A 21,812-nucleotide genomic window follows, 5' to 3' on the forward strand; every position below is an offset into this window, starting at 1 on the left:
TCGACAAGTGCTCAAACTCCGCCGTCTTCTGTGCTTCCGCTATTTCTTCGAGGGTGTTGTGCACCCCCAACACCACGAACGTGTCCGTGTTTGTACTTCTGATGAGGCCGATGGCCGTCGTTTACGCCTTACGTATGGTCGCCTCGATCTTGGCTTTCTCACACGCCCTCCAGTTGTGAAACGCGGCGACGTACGCGACGTGGCTTATGACGAAGGACTAGACAAGCCTCATCAGGTTCTCCTCCTTCATGCCTCCCCTTCTGTTGGAGACTCGGCGGACAAGGCGCATGGCCGCGTCGGCTTTCGTGGTCAACTTGGTTACCGTGGCGCCATTGACCCTTGTTCGTTCGAGAAGCATGCCCAGCACCCTGATTTGGCCGACCTCCGGGATGACCTGTCTGTTTGCCGTGTGTAAGACGATGCTTGATCGCTCGTCTCTTTTGCGTTTCCTAACACCCTTCAGTGAAAGTATCAGCATCTCCGACCTAGTCGCAGACGAGGCCCGATCCGTCGAATTGTTCTTCGGTTGCGTCTAGAGCTTCTTGCAAAGTGGTCTCGATGTGTCCGTAGCTGCCTCCCGGGACCCACAGCGTGACGTCGTCGGCGTAGATGGTGTGGCGGACGGCCGCCACCCTTTCCAACCGATTGGCCACGCCGATCATCACCACGTTGACCAGCAGCGGAGAAATGACCGAGCCCTGCGGCGTGCTGACGCTGCCGAGCTTCTTTTCGGGCAGCTGCAGGTCTCCCGCGTAGATCTTGGTCGTTCTGTTCGTCAAGAAGTCTCTGGCGTAGTCGTACGTCCGTCGTCCTATGTTGAGTTTAGAGACTTGTCCTAGAATTGCCGAGTGTCGGACCTTGTCGAAGGCACTCTGCAGGTCCAGGCCAAGCACCGCTCTATTGTTTCTGGTCATCGTGTAGTGGTCGAGGATCTCGTGTTTTAGCAGGATCGTGGCGTCCTGCGCGCTCAGCTTATTTCTGAATCCTATGAGGGAGTTGGGCTAGAGGTCTGCGTCTTCCTGGTAGCGTTGCCACCGCTTCATGAGGACGTGCTCCTGCACGTTCCCCACGCACGACGTGAGCGAGATCGCTTCGAAGGTTCTTTATGCTCGGGGGCATGCCGGGATTATGTTCGTTTTGGCCGTCTTCCGCTGCTTTGGGAATCGGCCTGCGCTCCAGCACTTGTTGAAGTAGCGCGTCAGCGCCTCCACTGCCGTGTCGTTTAGGTTCCTCAGTGCCTTGTTGGTGACCCTGCCAGGTCCCGCCGCCGATCTTCTGTTGAGGTTCTGCAGCGCTTCGAGCACTCCCGAGGGTTTTATGTCCTTGTCTAGCTCCGCGTTCTCGTCTCCGAGGTAAACCGGGTGGTCCTCGGCGGGGGTGGTCGGGAGGTACTTGGCGTCCAGTGTTTTCTTGACCTCGTCCTCTCCCAGTTCCTTGACGGCCCTGTGGAGCGTACGGTCAAGGTTGTTGTGTTGGGTACTCTTCGTCGTGGTCTCGTCCAGGAGGTGTCGTAGCATGTTCCACGTCTTGCCCGTGTGCGTCATGCCGTCCGCCCCGTTACATTCCTCGTTACACTGCTGGGCGCACAGCCCCCTGCAGTGCTTTTCGATCTGTTTGTTGAGTTCGGCGATCCGTTTCCTCAGCTGACGGTTGGTGCCTTGTTTGAGACAGCGGGCCTTCAGTGACCTCTTGGCTTCCAGAAGGTACGCCAAACGGCTGTCCATCTTGTCGATGCCGTCGTCCGTTTCTATTTCTTGAGTAGCATCGGCCACCGTCTTCATGACGGTGGTGGTCCACCCTTGTATGTCTTCGTTGTCGTCGTGCGTTTCGGGTAGCGCCGTGCGAAAAACCTCCCAGTCCGTGAAATTGTGCGTTTTTTTTTTGCCGTAGTTGCGGCCGGCGAGCGGGATTCGGACCTCTACTATCATGTGGTTGCTGCCAAGGTCTGCTCCCGTGTTGCGCCGTAGCGCTTCACGCGAGCACGCTGTCCCCATCTTCTTGAGGGGGGGAAAATCCGACTGCCACCTGCTAGTGGTCCCCCCTGCCAGCTGGCTGGGCAAAGGCGGTTTCGGCTGCCTAGCTTTGGTCAGTTGCCAACGGCAGCGGTGGGTGGGTGCCAAGTCTCACTCGGGGATGCAAAACCCCAAGGGAGTGGCAGCGACTCCCTGGAACTGTATGGGCCAGTTCCTTGCCCCAGAGCCGATGCTGGACGCGGAGGCAGGCCCGGACAGCCTGGGTGGCTACCGAGGTTGGCTCTGGGAACTTGGCTTAAAAGCGGTGAAAAAGGATCTCTTATAAAGGCTCCGCCGCAGTCACCCCACGCGGGCACGACTGCTCGCTGCCGACACGAAGGTTCCTGGACAACAGGATCCAGGGCCTTCGATAGGTGCTCATGATGGCCAATATCTCTGGCCTTTAGTAGCGACCAGTCTAGGAGGCGCGCACTTGCTAGGACCGAGAAAAGAGGGATTGGCTCACTTCTTAGGGAAGCTTCTCGTCCTCAGTATCGGGAGTAGGGCTGGTCGTACTCTATAAGGATTACTCCTTCCACCTGATGACTGCTGCCCTTATGGGGGGTTCCCCGGTGGGTGACTGGTTGGCATAGGAGCACATAAGAGGTTCACCGAAACCCTATAAGTCACATAGGCCTTCCTATGGAGATAGGTGATTCAAGTGCACATAGGATCGACGGATGCGTACAGGGTACAGTTTACCCCGTCTGTCGGACAGTTAGCTTTACCAGTATCCGAAACCGTTGAGACGAGGGGGATTAGTACCTATGTAGGCTGGGCAGGTGTCTCTTGAGTACTCGGGGGACCTGGTGGGTGTTAGCCGTGGGGCTGGTTGTGAAAAGGGTCCAGAGATTAAGTGTCGTCACTCCGTCGCGGGTTCTCCCTGTTCTTCGCTTGCGGAGCTCAGATAGTTGGAACCTATAGTGGGGTCCGCTGAATTCCAATTGGAATCGTCTGACGCCCATCCTGAGTTTTCAGGCCTATTTTAGGAGTCAGACATCTAAGGATTAGAACGAAAACCTCGCTGTCCCCATTCCCACCCACTTTCCCATAACCCATTCCTTTTTACCACCATCCGCATCCCTCATCCCAACCTTTCCTGCTACCGTCCCAGGGGAGGTCAGGGGAGTCTCCCCGGGCCCGCTCTCCTGGCTGTGGTGTCGCTGTGTAGCATTTTTCCCTTTTATTTTCCACTTCGGTGGGTTTTCCTTCTCTTCAAAACACTAGTTGACTTCGGTCCAGTTTGTTTATTTTTAATTGGCGTCACCCGTGATACGTATGTGGTACGGGTTGGGCTTTTATTTTATATTATAGCCCTTTAGCTTTATGTCCCCATCTTGACGAACGTCAGGTCCTGGGTGGTATCCCTCGCCACCGACGTACCGGTTCTTGTTGGTTGCGACGGCCCCGTCGCCAGGTTGAAGCCCGCGTTTATGGCGTCCTGTAGTAGTTCTCTCCCCTTAACCATTGTTCTGGCATGTCGGTTCGGGGCGTTGAAGTCGCCGCATACCACTACCGTGATCCCGCCGGCCAGCCGGGCCGCCTTGCGCACGAGGGCCGTGACGCGCTGCTGGTGGTGGAGTGGGTTACTGTACTACGTTCACCACGAAGGCGCTTTCCTTCTTCCTTTTACCCGCAGCGAGCTCGACCATGCAGTGCTCCGCCGTGCTGTTGGTCACGAGCGTGCGCTCGACGAAGGTGATCCCCCTCCGAACCAGAATCCACGTGTACCTCTGTGTCTGCGCCGTTCGCCGTTGAGCACCACGCTGTGTCCCGTAGTGGGTTCTGCGTGGGAATGGTACCCCTGTAATCTCGGCGGGGGACCGTCGCAGTAGGTTTCTTGCAGTAGTATTGCGTCGGGCTTGCGCTTGAGCTGCCTTATGTGTTCATGATGGGAAACAGCGCAAAACAAAACTCGAACAATAAAGACTACGGGACGTTGTTGTTGCAGCACCTCTTTTCACCGTGAGAACCTGTTGCAGTTCCAGTGCCAGACCAAGAGGTCCTTTATTGGCACTGGGGCTCCGGCTGTGGCTGCGGAAGTTGCTGTGATACGGCGGGCTGTCCCATCCATAGTTGCTGCAATTTGGCAATGATCTGGTTGTCCAGATCACTGCCGAATCATTGCTGGCTATCCAGATTTGGCTCGCCGATGCCTTCCACCGTTATTTTATTGACGTTGTATGAAGTAGGAATGTACAAAAACGACCTTGAAAACTTTCGGTACATAGATAACTCCATATTTCTTGATCCTGTAAGCTATCGTGAAGTAAGTGATGCAGTGTTAGGGCTCAACAATAGCAGCGCGCTTCATATTGATGACATACAAGTAAAACCCTTAAAATAGGTTATCTCTTTTTTGACACCATGCATTGCTCACATAATTAATTTGTCTATTAGCCAAGGTGTTTTTCCTTTAAAAATGCAGACCGCTCGGGTGACAGTGCTTCATAAAAAGGGAGATAAAAATGATGTGGGAAATTACCGACCAGTTCCTATACTTCCAGTACTCTTAAAATCACTTGAAAAACTTTTTCTAAAACGCTTGACTAGATTCGACCAAAAACATACCATAATAGTCAATTGTCAATATGGCTTTCGTCAGGGCCTTGGAACGGAGCTTGCGTTTATAGATCAAAAATAATATATCTTGTCTCAATTAGACCGAGTAAACATGGTACTCCGTCTATTTATTGATTTAACAAAAGCATTCGACCATATCAACCACAATTTGCTAGTACGGAAGGTAGAGCGCTATGGTATACGTGGTGTGGCAGCCTCCTTCATTAATTCTTACCTCAAAGATCGTAACCAAATCGTAGCCTTGCATGGCTTTTCGTCAGAACCTTGTCGAGTAAAAAGTGGGGTGCCGCAGGGTGGCATTCTGGGACCCTTTCTTTTTAATATCTACGTAAATGATATTATTGGCGTATCATCATGCGCTAAGTTTATCATCTATGCCGATGACACGAGTATATTCTTCCATGGTAAATTGGCGCACGAATTAATTGTAAATGCAAACTCAACTTTGCGGAAACTAGAATCATGGACAGAGCAAAATAGTTTAAAGATCAGCGGTCCAAAGACGAAAGAAATATTGTTCCGCGCCAGAAATAAGCCGGTAGTAATTGACAATGTTATTTCTCTAAACTCTGCCAAAGTGGAGATAGTACCGTCAGTAAAAACACTCGGAATCATATTTCATGAACATTTATTCTGGGATGAGCGCGTAACATTACTCACAAAAAAATTGTCTCAAATAGTTGGCCTTCTATACCACCATAAACATATTTTACAGCCTAATATTATATTGCTCATATATAACACATTGTTTTCTTCAAGGTTAAACTATTTCCATTTGGTCTAGGGAACAACTACTCAGGAAAACTTGCAAAAAATTCACCGGCTACAGAAAAATGTCATTAGAATGCTCGAAAACATTTCTTTCCATCACCACACACAACCTTTATTCGAAAGATACAATGTATTGCCGGTAACCACAATATTCGATTACCGTCTGTGTAAGGTTTATAAACAACAAGTAAAAATGGTCAGATCTTTCCTTAAACACCCGGCAAAACTAAAACCAAACGATATTGTGTACAACACGCGACACACAGAACATTGGAGTGTTTTGACATACAGGACATCTTACGGACAACAAATGGTCGAAAACCGACTTCCAAGAATGCGCAACACATTTCTTTCTAGAATCATAGCATTAGAAGGTATCACCTTTAGGAATCTGCGCAATTTCTTCATCTCCTTTTCAGAATGTTGTTTGGTGGTGTATTTTGATGTGTGCTTGATTGTTTTTTTTCTCTCTGTGTAGAAGTTCCTCGCATTTTATGTTAGGTTGCCACTGGCGAAAGCCGCAAATATATGTCTTTCCGTTGTGTTTAATGCTCTTTTTATTACAATCGTCGAGCCCACACTTCCTGTGGTCGTTTTCCCGTTGTGTCATTGTATTTTAGTGATTTTTTACTGTATTTTAATTACATTTATGCTGTAATGATTTGCCTGTGTCACTGTATTTTAATGATTCCTACAAACCCGATTGCTGTAACGAACAGTGTTGTTTGATTTTCGGACGTTTCCAAATGCTGTTCAAGCGGCCAGTGGGGGAAAGGGGGAGGTCTGCGGCTCCGTCAAGCTGGCATCTAGTCGGCTTTTTCTGCGGACCTCCAGCATCATGTATTTACTTGATGCGAATAAAGATCAACTAAGATCAACTAAGTACCTGTATGTGGGCTTGAATGTGTGCTTGCAGTTAAGTGGACGCGTTCTGTATTCCCTGCACTGCCTGCTCGAGGGGCGTGAGGCACTCGTTGATTGCGTGAGTCGTTTGCTCGAGGGCCGTGAGTCGCTCGTTGGTGATCTTTGCATTGGCTTTTAGGCGATCCAGACGCTCGTCTTACTTGTCGAGTCTTGCGTTGATTCTGCGGTCTCTGGCGCTCTCCACCGCCCGTCGTTTGGGGTTCGGCTCCGACGGGAGGACCGCCCTAGGGTCAGTTTCTGGCTCTGGTTCGTCTTCGGTCATTATTTCTTGGTGTTGCTCTAGCTTCGGTTGGGGTTTTGGTTGCGGCGTTGCTGCCTGCACGGCCCGCTGCTTCTGCTGCTGTTGGTGCATCGAGATCAGCATGGCGAGCTTCTCGTTTATCTCCTTGATGGTGGCGTCTTGCTCGACGACCTTTGGCTTGAGCATCTCGTTTTCCGCTCGCAGAGCCGTAACGGCACCGCTTTCCTCCTGGGTCTTGGTCTTAGCTTGCTGTTGCCTCGGCGACTGGAGTCTCGTCGTGGGCGCCATCTTGACCGCGTCGGCCCATGCTACCTTCTCCCGGGGCTGGGACGGTGATCTTCTGCGACGGCTGGCGCTCCTTCCCCGCCTCGCGCTGTTCCTCCTGTCTCGCCGGCGGCTGGCGTTTCGCTGACACGACTCTCGCCTCGGTGCGAGTGGCGAGAAACTTGCCGGTTCTGGTAGCCGTCCCTGTTGCTGTTGCTGCAGGGTCTCGATCCTCATTCCCACTGTCTCTTGGTTACCACAAACGGCTTCTTATATCTGCTCTTGCACCCCCTTTCGCCCGTCGGGTGTTGCCCCCCGCAGAGCTTGCAGTGGGGCTTGCACTCCCTCTCGTGGTCGGCGCCAAAGTTGGCGGCTCCGCTCGCGAAACATATTCTGGTGTTAGGATATGGGCACACGTCGCTCCTGTGTTCCACTTTGCCGCACTTTCTGCAGACTTCGAAGTGCTTGCAGTATAAGCCGCATCGCACTAGTAGGGAACCGTACTTCACGTAGTTGGGTACCTTCTGCCCCGCAAAGAGGACGATCACGGTCGTCATGTTGCCAATCCGGTGCGCCTCCACCGCTCGGGGGTTGTACTGGTTAACTATGTTGTCGTTGATTTCTTTTGGGGTGCCTTCGACCGCCACGCCGCGAATGACTCCCTTGACCGTGCTTTCGGGTGCCATGCGGTACGCGTTGATCTCGTAAGTGGACCCTGCGATCTTAAGGGCTCTGATCTTGGAGTATATAGCGGCGCGGCGCTCGTCGGGCGCTGACCACTATGATGTTCTGCGCCGCATTCGTGCATATGGTGTCTTTCGTAGCTTCCTCCCTCGTTTCTCGGCCCGCCGCCATGACGACCGACATGATGATCGAGGCTCCGGTTCTGTCCACGTTGAGGCCACCGCGCGGTAGCATCACTATTTTGATTTCCTTCCTCGGCATGGCTGCTGGCATGCGTGCTGCCTTCCTGATCGTCGCGGCCACTCGCTTCGCGAAGTTAGCCCTTTCTCTAGACCTAGGTTGTTGGTCCGACGCGGCGCGGGGCTCGTCGAGACGCTAACCTGGCGCAGTGGCTTGCCGGAGTCTCTTTCCGGCCACCGTCCAGCCGCTCGTTTCTTCGGGTGTAATGTCGTGGCCGTGGACCTCGACGCTCGTTCTTCCTCTGTGACTGCCGACAAACAGCGCCGGCGTTACACTGGGCTCCTGTGGCGCGCACACTTCCGTCGTTGCGGTTGCCGCCACCATCTTGGTCACACTCGTCGAGTTAGGCCTAGCTGCCGCGCCCGGCGCCCCCGGGGCCCGCACTCGTGCGAAGCCTAGCGTTAGGCTTAGCTGCACGCCCGCACCGCGCAACTTTCAGAGTCCGCAAAATTGGGAGAATCACGTACCGCTTGGGCGAAACTGGTATCGGTCGATGCCCCGTACCTTCACGAACACTCTGGTACCAATTATACCGCGGTAACTAATGATTGCTCCGCATTAATTGTGAAAATTACGGGAGCTGTGGTGAGGCACGTCCGCTCACTCCCGCGACCACAGCGCCACCAGGAGGAGGAGGAAAACCAAAACTTTTATTCAACGCGGTGTTCGGCGGGAGTGGCGCCTCGGTTCAGAAGTCCGTGAGCCGTCTTCGCCAGCGCAGCTCTCTCCACCAGAAGAGCCTAGTGGAGAAGGTGTGAGCTAGACAAAGTAGTGACATCTGTTTGCTTAACGTCGCTAAAAATGGGTGGCTCACGCACTCTTTTTGTGCCGGAAAATGTGAACAGCTTTTCACATTTTTCTGAGCTTCTATGGCTTCTGCAGCAAACCACGGACGCACATGGGCCATGGCACTCGCTTGTCAAAAGAGCCCAGCACAAGCAGTGCACCGAACGCAGGTGGCGCGTTCACCCTAGTGGCTGTTGTGGCAGAACCAGTGGAAACCCGGAAGCGCTGCAAACGACTTAGTCTTCGGAGCCTCCATGGGTTCCTGACTCGGCGTCTCCAGTGAATCGGCAGTGATGGTCGTGGAGCTGGTGTTCGAAAACTGTCAGCGCAGTACAAAGGAGAAACGCGGACAGGATTGGCGTTGCTTTAACTGGTTTTATTTCTGAAGCAGATACACGGGTATACTATGCCAAAAGCCGAGCATACGCAGCATGCTTCTTAGCACGTACAAATCATACATTTAAATGGGGGAACAAGAAAAAAAAACGTGCTTTTCGTTACCCTTAACCGAAACTCAAACGCTGGCCTGAAGAGTGCCTCCGACGTTCATGTATACAACGTTCCACACGTTTCTTGATATGATAAACCTCCAGTAATTCGCGTGCCTTCCAGTCGTCGCTCTTTGCGTAACACGCTACAATCCTGCTTAACCGGTCGTCACAACTGTAAGGCGCGCAGCGCATAGAAAAATTCGCAGCTCCTACATTCCTGAATGGCAGTTCAGGAATGTAGGAGCAGGTTTTCTTCCGTGTTTCGGACCCCTACCCGAACCACCTTTTTCCTCGGCCCAAAAGAGTTTAAATGTAGGACCAAACGCAGGGTAAAGAACATAGCAACAGTAATTACCATTGTCGCTGAAGAAGAAAGTGTATGACAGCTGCATCTTACCGGTACTCACCTACGGGGCAGAAACTTGGAGGCTCACTAAGATGGTTCAACTTAAATTGAGAACGACTCAGCGGGCAATGGAGCGGAAGGTGATAGGTGTAACATTAACGGACAAGAACAGAGCGGAGTGGGTCAGGGAACAAACGCGTGTCAAGGACACATTACTGGAAATTAAGAAGAAGAAATGGACGTTGGCAGGGCATGTAATGCGAAGGCAAGATAACCGCTGGTCATCAAGGGTAACAGAGTGGATCCCTAGAGAAGGCAAGCGTTGCAGGGGGAGGCAGAACGTTAGATGGGCAGATGAGATCAACAAGTTTGCGGGGATAAATTGGTCACAGTTGGCACACGACCGGGGTAATTGGAGAATAATGGGAGAGGCCTTTGCCCTGCAGTGGGTGTAGATAGGCTGGTGATGATGATGATGAATTCCGAGTGAGGGAGGGGTACGTTAGCACTGGCGATGTAAATATTTTTAAGAACACTATATTTCTGTTCTAAAGCCCTAAGTGAAGTCGTAACGATGGTCGCTAGCCAGAAAAACGCGACCGAAAGCGATGGCAGTCCACTTGGAACAGTGCATTCTCCGCTAACGATTAGGAGGCTCTACTTAGTGTACATATGTAGCCTGCATGGTGTTCACAGAAAACATGCGCTTACAAATTTGCACGTACACGAAAGTGGAAACCTTAAAGTCTTACTACCGAACCACTAATCATTTCAGTAATTCCAACCCGTCGATTACAATCAATACATTAACATAAAACCAATCAAGCAAAAAAATCCCCGCACCTCCCCGAGGGGGATTGTGAGGATGCAGAAATGCATTGGGTGCACCGATGAGTGTGATGCGAGAGGCGAGAGTGTGAGCGTAATCATTTATTTTTTTCTTTTCCCACACCCGTCATTTCCGCTTCGTTATAGAGAAGCGTCTTCGAGACCGCGTTGAACGCAACCGCTAACTGCAGAGGATCGTTCACGTCAAAGTCGTCGGGAATCGTTTCGAACTCACCGTCAGCATCATCGACGTCGTCTTCTTGCGGTTCCTCTCGTTCGCCGCCGTCATCGAAGTGATCGAGCCGACTCCAATCGACCCGAGCGTTGACGGCGTGATACAGCGGGGTGTGTTCCAGGTGCTTGAGCCAAGCCAGGATGTTGCCGCGCTTCACCAACCCGCGCTTGTACGTTGCCGGACTCATCAGCCTCCGCTTGATGTGAACGTCGAACGCCACGTCCTCGGGTACCATGCGAGGAAGGCACCGCACAACCTTCGATACGTCGATGGGCACGTTCACCGCCTGTCCCTTGATTCCAAACTGCCCGTTGCCTCGAGTCAGCCGCCTGATGCTCATGAAGGGGAGTCGAGGCGCGATGAGCCGCTCTTCGACCGGGTTCAGATCGGGAAGATGCGCCGGCCGAGGAGGATAACGGTAGCCAAAACTCACGCAGCCCTCCTCTTCTCCTCTTCGCAGCTTTGTCTTCTTCTCCTTCTTCTTCTTCAGCGGTTCCCCTACGGGAAGATGACGATGGTGGTTGAACGCGAAGCTATCTCGTGATGGATTGTTTGGTTGGCCAATCCCTAGGAGCATCATGCCACAATCATCATCAGACGCGCTGCGCACGCCGGCCAAGGGACGCACGACAACCCCCGACTATAATGCATTTCTGCATAAAATGAGTTTTCGTCCACCAATTATTTCAACAAATTAGAATTTCAGCCGACGCTGAAATTCGCAGCAGCCAGTGTGGCCTTTCCTCAATATTTTTAGTCACCCTTCGCGGGAGCGAGGCAGGAGCAAAGTTATGTCCGTACGCGTGCTTTTGTCAGTCTCTGTGAGCTCAAACCCTTGAAGGCTCTGCTCTAAGCACTGTTGTATGCATTTGCATTACAGCACACAGGGCGTCACAAGCCTGAAATCAACGGGCCATAATGTCTTGGCGGCTGTCCATTTCCTGTGCCACTTTCGAGGCTCACGCCAAGAAAAATTCCCCGCATTTCCCCGAGGGGAAGAATGTGAAAGTGCGAATGCACGAGTTGAATTTGCGCGGTTCGGTAATGTTCGCGAAAGAGAGATCACACCCACACACACAACTACAAAGAAAGAAAGATGCATTTATTCACAGACACCTATTTGTGTTGTCGTTGTACTTGATTGCTAGAGCGGATCTCAGCTTTGAAATTTCGTGTCAGTACTCCTTTAAGCGGGTGCATTAGCCCTTCTCACGCCCGATTCCTGGCCAATCCCCCACGTGGGTATGTGCCATGTCAGCGGCCAGGCAGCGCGCGCCCATCTCCCCCCGTTGCCAAGGAAGACGAGGAGCGCGCGCACCCGCAGCTGTTGCTATGCGGACTACGGCGGCGGACGATTTAGGCTCGCTTAAGAAGTGCATTCGCACTTAAAAGAGTGAAGTTTCGCGCCATCCTTGCAGCGCACGTCTATTCTCCTGCTTTGCCTAACTTTGTTCGATGGTGACATACGCAACAACAGCACGATGTGTGCCTCCCTTTTTCTGCAGTCTGCGGTGGTGCGCATCATCCACCAGCTCCGGCTTGTCTGCCACCAGCTGTCACTGCAGATGGTTCGTGAAGGCCGGATACCGTCCCCCGAGCTGCTCTTCTTCTTCACCTACGAGGAACTCGGCTTGCTCCTGCGTACAAGGGCACCCGAGCTCGTCCTCAAGTGAGTGGGCTTGACGATGAAACTTTGCAAAGTCGGTGTACTTCGAATGTACAGTCATGGACAATTCAAATGCGAACCGCGGAGCGCATGGCCGAAGATACCAGTGCCGTCACCTGGCAGCGGCCGTAGAAAACGCACGGACATGCGCAGTTGAGATCTGGGGAGCGAAGCTGCGTGTCCCACTCCGATATGTTGCCCCCTGCTCGCTCGCATCCTTGCCTTCTCCCTACGCCGCAAAAGCGCTGAAAGAATTGTTAATGGTTCGGTGCAAGATAGTATCTGCTGTCATTGCGTGCTCGGCTCACGTGAGCGCCTGCTCGCGGTGTGCCGGCGTCACATTGCCGACATAGCTTTGCATGCGGGGTTCAGTAGCTGGAGCAAATAACGATGGCCACCTGGGTCACTCCCAAACCAAGCTCAGTGCTGCCCGCTAAAGTACTGAGGGGCCTGGCAAAAAAAAAACGAGAAAAGCAGGCCGTCAAAATTGTTGCAAGGGCAACTTGCCTATAGAATGGTTGGACCTGCCTCTCTTCCAAATTTTTATTAATATTACAGGTCCAAGAATCGAGCCTTGAGGAACGCCTCTGTCAAGGTAGTAGGTTGTGGGCGTATGAACCGCGTTGCTCGCACACTCGAAACAGACTCTGCTGCACGCTTCGCCATGTATGCAGATGATATCGTCGTGTGGACAGAAGCTGCCGACTATGACTCCAAGGAAGGTATGCAGATTGAGCTTCAAGCTGCTGTGTTCAGCTTGGAGCGCACCCTCTCTACATTCAATCTGCAATTATCTTCTAATAAGACAGAATTCCTCAGCGTGGATGGCAAGCGCGCGACGAACCCGGATCAAACCATCGAACTTCAAGTGGCCAACAAGGTTATCACCTCTAAAAATGGCATTATTAAGCTCCCCTGGGGTTGCAGATAAGCAGCTGTAATAGTCCCGCTGCGTGGATTCGCCATTTAAGAACTACTTGGCGCTCCAAATTACACTTAATAACTCGCATCTCTGGAAAATATGGCGGATCACGTCAGAATGCATGTCTCATGCTTGCTCGTGCCGTTGCGCACGGACGACTGACGTACGGGCACCCCGTTTATGAATTGCGTCCCCGCCATTTAAACGAGCAGAAAATCCTCAACAGACATCTAATCCGTACCATCTCGGGGCTTCCACTCCATACCAAAACAGACGTACTGTCGGAAGCAGTTTCGCTTCCCCCCATCGCTAACCTGGTAGAGGAGACGATGCTCCGCTTTTAGAAGCACCTTGAACATGTGCCTCAAGGACAATCTATTTTGAAGTGGGACACATTAAACAATACTTTTAATGCTGACACTTTTCCACCTGCTATTCGCCCCTGGGAGCGACCCGCCCTGGGCACCTCAGGCACCGACCCATTTCTCGCCGTAACCGCGCCGTACGGGAACAATATGTCCGCACTCTCGCCAACGACAAAGCTCCCGATGAAATAGACATTTTTACCGACGCATCCATGAACGGAACAGCAGCAGCGGTGGCCTGGACCTGCCCTGACATCCCCCAGCTCAATGGCTCTCGCAATATAACAAACACATACGGTCTCACTGACGAATCCGAACTTCTCGTTATCCTCGGCGCCATTCAGACCATACAAAGTGCGACCTCATTTATCACCACCAACAAGTTCCGTGTCATCACTGACTCCCATGTCGCTCTACGGGAACTGAACAGGTCCTTCTCGCCCAATTCTACGGCCACCAACATTCTTTACAAAATTCGCGACCTCACTCACGAAGGGTTCAAGATAAGCCTGGTCTGGACTCCTGCTCACACATATGGAGCGGACGGAAACCATTCGGCGCATAATGCTGCCCGGGAGTGTTTACGCAATCCTCCCATGGTTCCTGCGTCCATCCAAGAAAGACCTGAGCCCCAACAGGCATGCGAAATGGACTGGCAGCAAAAATACCGTCGAATTAAGAACCTCAGCCGGCAACGGCATGCCGACGCCTCACCACCTGGTTTTCTTGCTCCTCTGCAGTCCCTGCCAAGAACAGGACAAATCTTCGCTAATAAAGTCTACGCTGACTCGGCCTACACTCCGGACGTCATCTCCAAATGGACAACGCATAGGCACCTTGCTAGTGCTGGTTGCCCCTACTGTGGCAGCAACAATACACCGAACCTTTTCCACCTCATCTGGGCTTGTTCAGCTTACTCAACTGACCGCGACCAGTTCCTTACAACGCAAGTAAGCCCGACGACTTCTGAAGAACATGTCCGACACGTCAGAAACAACCCCCAAATTTTACAGAAAATTACAGAATTCGGTCTCAAAACAGGTCTCCATAAAGTAGTATGATGGCGGATCGTTCACCCACTCTCTAGATGTCCCCCCAAACACACCCTTTGTGGCTCCTGAACGGCTCCTTTTGGATACCCAAGTCATGGTGGTGTTAGAGTGTCCTCGTCACAGCTTCACCTGTGCATATCGTGCTAAGTGAACGCTCACAGTGCAGTGCAGACTTTATATGAACAATCTCCCCCCCCCCCTTTTCCCCGTGTCCCACAACAGCGCCTATTGGCCTCCTCCTATAATAAAGTCATCCATTCCATTCCATTAATATTAGAATTCTGCCAGCAATTTTCCCAGACCACACAATGCTTGCAGTTATTTACATCATTGGAGAATAATTCTGGTGGTATACCTATTGTTTCCTACTAGCACCAACTCCGCGAATTGACTGAGCCATGACTCCGTGAAACAAAGGTGAATTCTTGGGGGCCAGCTCATTGTTCAATTCCCGAACCACTGCACCACGAATCCAAAACAATGCAGTGCCATCAGAAGTTAGGCGATATGCCTTTATTTTTGTCTCCAGTTCTGTGCACTGGTTTTCTTCAAGAAAGCATGAGCTCAACAGTATGCCTTACGAGAGCGTGCACGCGTTTCCCACGCAAGCACTGGCCCATGCTGCAAGCAAATACGCGCCGCATCGCTTTCAACGCGACCAACACCTTCAGCTGCAGCAGCGCTGGTAATTTCAATGCTTGCAGCGCTCTTGCGGCGTGGCGACAAGGCAAGCATGCGAGCGAGGAGAGGGCGACATATCGCAGTGGGACACGCAGCCTCGCACCAGACATCTCAACTGCGCATGTCCGTGCGTTTTCTACGGTCGCTGCCAGGTGACGGCAGAGGTGTCTTCGGCCATGCGCTCCGCGGTTCGCATTTGAATTGCCCATGACTGTACCTCACATTCTCGTTGAGAACAGCACGTAGGATGGAGCTACGGTAGCACCCACATAGCAAGTTCACTAACTTTCGCAAGTGCCGGTCAGAATCGATAACGCTCACTGTCAAGGCGTTTGAGTTCCTTTCTCTGCCACGCCTTTACCCGAGTACGTGCCGTTTTTGAAGTCCTTTGTACGTTTTTTTTTTTTCGCTTTGTTTTTCCCTTGAGAGGTTTTTATGCAAGCACATCCCAAATGGTGGTTTGGGAGGGGGGCGACGGGCGTTCCCTTCATTGCTGTTGAATACAGCGTTATTGAGTCCCAAACGCATATAATATGCGCTTTCGGCAAAATAAACTCGCTGTAAGTCGGCACTGGCCCCGTCTTCCTGTCTTCTATACCCGTCCGTTTTTCGACTGTCGTGCGTTAAAATATTCGCTGTGCCTAACTTAACTTTTCCTACTAACTGCTGACCTTTATTTGGTGCTTTGACGATCTGGTACCCATGTCCACATATCCAAGCAATCATATTGGCGCCCACAGTCAATCCTCAGAAATGAAACGTCCAATCCTCAGAAATCAAACGTCCGACTCAGGATTTTTGCAGCAGCATCGTCATATAACTGCCTATTTGTGTTCACTGCAGACAAAGGCGCGCACTTCGGATAGCTGTTAACTTGCGGGGCCCGAATTTATACTTTGCCCGAACGACCGATTTCAAGCATCTTAGGAGGCAGAAGAATAACAGAGGCGACGTGATGCACTATTATGAACAATATGAAGGGAACACAGGAACGCGTGGCAAACAGCCTCGAAACAGACTCGGAGCGATACGCGGATGTCGCTGTGAAACCCAAAGCGGGAAAGGAGGGCGTTGTTCCACTAACTGTTGGCACTCCCACGACGCTGGCATTTCTACAAAGCAGACGGTTACGTCATTTCGCGGATAATATGGTATCGTCCGACAGCCGATAAGGCGAACGGCGGGAATGGGGACAGTTGTTAGAACAGCATCCCCCTTTCCGCTTTGTTTCCGACGGCGGCCGCTGCGTATCACTCACAGCTCGGTCCGAGGGTGTTTTCTGCGCTTTCCTGTGTTCCCTTTCATATTGCTCGTAATAGTATGTTCAGGATTACAGCGCAGCCAGTACGAAAAGTATCAACAGCAATGAAAGTACAAAGGTTTACAACGAAAGAATATTTGCAAACGTCGAACGTTAATCAGCAAACATTATCACCTCCCATAAGCAACGACATACTTTTCATACGCAGCCATTAAAATGGTAACGTTTCACCAAAAGTGTTCGCTGTCCATAAATCGGCAGGCTTTAGGTCAGAACTTCTCCTATTGGCTTCTATTTCACCTTGTTCGCAATTCTTCCTCCTTTATAACATCCTGACATACATCAACAATGCTTGGCGAACACCGTCTGAACATTGTGTGGTGCGCCGATATTGTGGGGTAGGCATACTTAGTTTGGTGCGGCCATTCGCACATTTGGCAGTGCAGTCTTGCTCAAGGTTGCAGCGAGCGTTTGATTATTTGCGGCAATCGGGAGGTCTCAACGTGCGGGACTAATGGCTGGCCACTACTGTCTTATTTGAAGTTCACACACGCTTGAAAAAATCACATGACGATTACTATGCTCCGTAATGCGAAATTTGTGCGCAGCGCGAACTGCAGTCTTCTTTGTCACGGCGCATAACTGCTGCGTCTCACGTAGTGATTGCGTGATCGACGAACGCATGGCGGCGCGCGCTACTCTGCCGTTATCTCGCAGCACTTCCCTGCCGCCGAGCATGTTATTTGAAATCGTGTTTTAACCTCCCGCGCCAATATCACGTGGTTCGGGTGAGCCACAAAAGGAGGAGGAGCACGTGGCGAAGGTGTGAGGGGGAGGGCGCTCGTCGGCGGTGACTCATGGCGAAAGTGTGAGGGAGAGGCAGTGAAACATATTGATCCGTGGCAACGCGCTGAGAGACGACGCAGCGTGTGCCACCCTCCCCCTCCCACTTTCGCAAGACGCCTCTGCGTTTTCTGCTGGGGTGGCTCGTTCGCTCGCTCGGTTACGCGGAGGTCTTCACCGCCGCCGCCGCCGCCGCGAAACCTCCGTACAGGGCGACCAAGGGCTGCGCACTAAAAATGAGCTCGCTTGTGTGTCTGTCTGCGTGCTTCCTGGTGGGCCGAGAATGTGTCATTGGCTAACTCTACATGGACGACTACCAGGGAAGCGAAAGGCACTGCAGGGTTACGGGCTGCAGAGTCGGAGGCTCAATGTGCAGGCATCAATAACACGTGTGGGAGAAGTTCTCAGAATAAGATTTCACGCAGCGAACGCCGGCATTAGCTTGGAAAGGCCATGGTGTTTTTGTCTGCCTGGGGAGACGTCTGGGCGCTGCTAGATGGGTGGACAATATTATGCACCTTCAAACTTTTGACGGCCGGCATTTGACCACCAATTTTTTGTTTCTTCTTTCTTCAGGGCTCAGCGGCGTCAGCGCCTCCACCCCAAACTGGATCAGGACAGATATCCAAGTCTATTCATCGGGATTCCTAAACCGGTAATAATTGTTTTCAGCGAGACAAGGCAGATACCAGCTCTAAACCAAAATGTATTTCTTGATAAAACTAAAATACGTACGGCTAGGACATTCCACATAACTCCAAGGTTGAGCTTCTCTAGCACATGAGTTATTGAGCATGTGTATTCCAAATTCTACTTGTTGTCACATAATATTTGTTACTTTAACTGTTCTCATTCCAGATCGAATATGAATCCCGCCGTACTGAAGGTGACTTCGAAATCAAAGGTAGGTTGAGAAAAGCATCAATGATACACCCACACTTTGCGACGGTTGTTTCAAGTGTTTTCTTGTTAAACGAAGCACATTATAACAGGTCGAATGCGGGACGTGCCGCTTTCTGTCAATCTGACCTTCAAGTCCAGTCGAGGTCAAGACAGCGCCTCGAGCTGTCCCACGGTGAAGGTGTCTCATCGCTAGTTCGTTCCAAGGGCGAGGGGAAAAAGGAAAGAGCGCATGCCATCACCATAAACTTTGCTCATGCCTATCGTCAAATTCTTCGTCACCTCTATGTCGTGCGCTACAGAGCTTCGCTGGTCATCCGCCTTCGCACGTTTCCGTCTCTTTTTACGCTGCACGCCATCCTCCAGTGCGATCAACCAACTGGCCAAAAAAAAGCTTCATCAGGGTTAGCTGGGGTGAGGTTCTATGTGCTATGGATATTTCTGCAAACTCGTTCCATCTCCAAGATGTGATAACAGCCCTAACGCAAACTTGACAAAGCAACGCCGCAAATCCCAACAGTATACAAACTAGAAAGGTCTCGCTGCCCTTGACATGCCGGAAAGTGAGCATCGTCGCGTGTCAGCCATTTCGGAACATGTGTGAACTACTGCATATGAGGAAGAGGCGAAGGCCCTAGTTTTACGCACCGCTGTTAGTGGGCAATTTATAAAGCGTTGGAATAACGAACGCAATCGGGCACCGAGGGCTTAAGCTTACTCATGGAAATCCCGCACGGGCGCTCACGCTTGCCGTGTTTTCAATGGGCGCAAAAAACGTACACACGGGGCGCACCCTGTTGTCCTTAACGTCGTGGTGTCGCACTTAGGCGAGTTTTCTCCACTTTTCTTCGTGGGTATTGAAACTTTACAGCGACTGTGAAAAGAGGACGGCGAAGGTAGCAGGAACGGATCCGATTAGTGGGGCCGGGTGGCGCCTGCTATCATCATCAGCCATTTCGGAACGACTCTTGCCGCTGAGGACGCAACAAAGACACCTTTCTCTACACCGCCCGCTTCTGTCTGCCACAATGCGGGAAGACATACTTAGTATTGAAGGTTATCGCGGCCATTACGAGAAGAGGTCAGCACGGGCTCATAGAAGTAGAGATAAAGAAAGCTCCAATCGTGCTTCATCGCCAAGTGCGCATGCGCTGCTTGCGTGGTTACCAGATCAACGCGAGGCGTGACTTAGCGGGAGTGCGCACTGCTGAAACGGCCGCTCAGCGCGCCAGTCTCTTGGGAAGTGTTCGCATGTCGAAGCGTCACCATTTCCGTAACAGCGCCGCAGCGACCGATGCTTGCCGCACAGTTAAGAACGTGGTTCAGCGTCGCAACTCTTCTCATCGTGTGAACCTGCGTTACCTGGAAGAGTTTCCTTTAAATTATTTTCATTCTACTGACACCTCAGTGAAATAACGATAGCCCGGAGCAATTCCCTATGTCAGAATGTGAACACCGGTTTATGCTTCCCTCGGCGGTAAATGGCTTTGCTCGCGAGACTGCTCGAGGTCTAACAAGCTGAGCGCCGCGACGCAAGAGTTGGCTAGAGACAGCTATCCCCTCAGCTTCACACCAGGAGGTGACCGAGTAGCATAGGCTAGCTACTCCGGGCCACAGCTAGCCCGGGCCACAGCAAGGAAGAGGAGCGCTTCTGGCGTCTCTTCCAAGCCAACACGTTCCACCATCCGGCTAGCCCCGCTCCTGAATTGAGGAGCCGGCCACGCGACCCCTTCCATGAAATAAGGTTTATTCTCTATCTCTCTCCGCACGCTTACCCATTTTATTTCCCTGTAGTGGCAACGTGAGGAGCGGAGAGTTTCACGTGAAACGTTGTTACGCGCCAAGCCCGCCTCTTTCGCGTTAAGCGCTGCGCGGTGATCCTTTTGTGGTGGATGCATGGAGGAACAGATACGTGAATTGAATTCCTTTAAAAGCGGATTGGCTTGGATTATTTCTATTTTTATGACTGTGCTCACCTCGATAATGTCCAAACGAGTGCCACAAAAGGGAATACTGGCGATTTTAGGAAGTTATTAGAAACCTTACGAGCCAATTAGGTGAATGAAACGAATGTCTTCGCTGACCCCGGAAGCGGCATTTTCCGCACACGCACGAGCACATCGTGACCGTACGACCCAAAATGAATGGAGCTATATAGCGATATTAAGCAGACAGAATAAAAAATTGTTAGGCTAAAAGGAGCTTTATTGAAAAGATTGGACGGAGAATACTGCGCATGCAGAAACTGCAACCGGTCCTGGAGGGACCACGCACGGCACGGGGTATCTTTTTACCTACAACATCTATCCAAGGATTGCCCATCTGTAATGACATACGCCCCAGCGGTGCAAACTGCTGAGCTGCAGCAACAATACAGCCCCCCCCCTCCCACCTCATAGCCGAAGCCGAGAGAAAGAGAGAGAGAGAAACTTTTGTTTAGCTTATTTATGCGTGGGAGTGGTTTCACAGTCCAGAAGTCCAAACACAGTTTTCGCACATTCAGCCCTCTCCGTCAGCATGACCTGGTCGGTGAGGTGTGCGCTGGACAGCGTAGTCTCCCACTGCTCGAGGTTTCGGCTAGAGAAAGAGGGTGGCAATTCTGGGTTTTGATTGCATTCCCATATTATGTGTTACAGGGAGCCTGTTAGTCCGCAGAACTTGCATTGCGGTGAATGCTGGTGAGGGTATTGCTTATGAAGTCGAACCGGATGAGGGAACGTGTTTGTTGGTACTAACCGAAGCGTTGATCCTGGTGTTTACTTGACTGGGGGTGTGGCGGTGAATAGATCCTTCGTTCCAGCCTGTAGTGCTGGGTAATGTCTCGGTAGGAAACAACGGGGGTGAGGGCATGCTCTCCTCCCGTGGCCTGGTTGGCTAGTGCGCAGGCCGTCTCGTGGGTGAAATCGTTGCCCGCGAGAGAGGAGTGTGCCGGGGCCAATACTATGACGTCCTTCCGGTTTGCGGGGTTTGCGCTCAGGAGGCGGTGTGCTGTTGGAGTCACCATTCCCGCAATGTATCTTCTGCAGGCCTGCTGTGAGTCGGAGACGATTGCAGTTGCCTTGGTTTGAGTAATAGCCAGCGCTATGGCCACTTCTTCCGCCTCTTGACTGGATGTTTTGGGAATGGTTGCGCTGGTGAGGCATTTGTCTCTCGTCGTCACCACCGCCACCATTGCTCTCTTCTGTTTGCAGCTTGCTGCGTCTGTATACACTGTTCCCTCGTCGTTGGCATAAGTCTTATCTAGGGCTTTGGCCCTGGCCTGTCGTCTTCCTTCGTGATGTTAGGGATGCATGTTCCGAGAGATTGGCCTGATTTGTATGCACTGCCTCGTATTATTCAACGCAAGAGCTCTGCGCTGTAGCTGACACTGGGGGATCAACTGAAGTTTCCCCATGAGCTTTCTGCCAGCGGGTGTCAGTTCAAGCCTTGATTTGTGGCTTTAGAGGTGACCTTCGATTAGTTCTGATGTGGTGTTGTGAATGCCTAACTTTGGCAGTCGAGCTGCCGAAGCGCTAATGGGGATCCCTAGTGCCGGTTTGTAGGCTTTGCGTATGATGACGTGAAGATGTTTCTCTTCCCTTCTCTTCCCTCCTGCGTCCAGTCAGTGAGGAGTGGAAGGACGTGTAGGCGGCCGATGAGGCGGTGCGGCCGAGCCCACGTTTATTACGCTTGCGCTGGCTGCGCCATGGTCGGAACGAAGCGAGTAGAAACGAGGGG

The 21,812-nt window shown here is 51.8% G+C and overlaps 1 protein-coding gene and 1 pseudogene across 2 annotated transcripts in view; one reads left to right on the forward strand and one right to left on the reverse strand.

Annotated features, from left to right (window-relative positions):
- LOC144176035 (rifampicin phosphotransferase-like) overlaps positions 1-21,812 on the forward strand; it is a 241,241-nt gene that overhangs the window by 209,002 nt on the left and 10,427 nt on the right. For both annotated transcript variants that reach the window (XM_077705142.1, XM_077705141.1), the window contains 3 exons: positions 11,911-12,074; positions 17,772-17,850; positions 18,054-18,099. In XM_077705142.1, the coding sequence (XP_077561268.1) occupies positions 11,911-12,074; positions 17,772-17,850; positions 18,054-18,099 (289 nt within the window). The remainder of the gene's footprint in view (positions 1-11,910; positions 12,075-17,771; positions 17,851-18,053; positions 18,100-21,812) is intronic.
- On the reverse strand, positions 5,721-8,043 carry LOC144173779 (uncharacterized; annotated as a pseudogene).

Source organism: Haemaphysalis longicornis, unplaced genomic scaffold (assembly GCF_048455015.1).
Source record: "Haemaphysalis longicornis isolate Haplotype H1 unplaced genomic scaffold, Haemaphysalis longicornis Haplotype H1 scaffold_3, whole genome shotgun sequence".
Classification (NCBI taxonomy): domain Eukaryota; kingdom Metazoa; phylum Arthropoda; class Arachnida; order Ixodida; family Ixodidae; genus Haemaphysalis; species Haemaphysalis longicornis.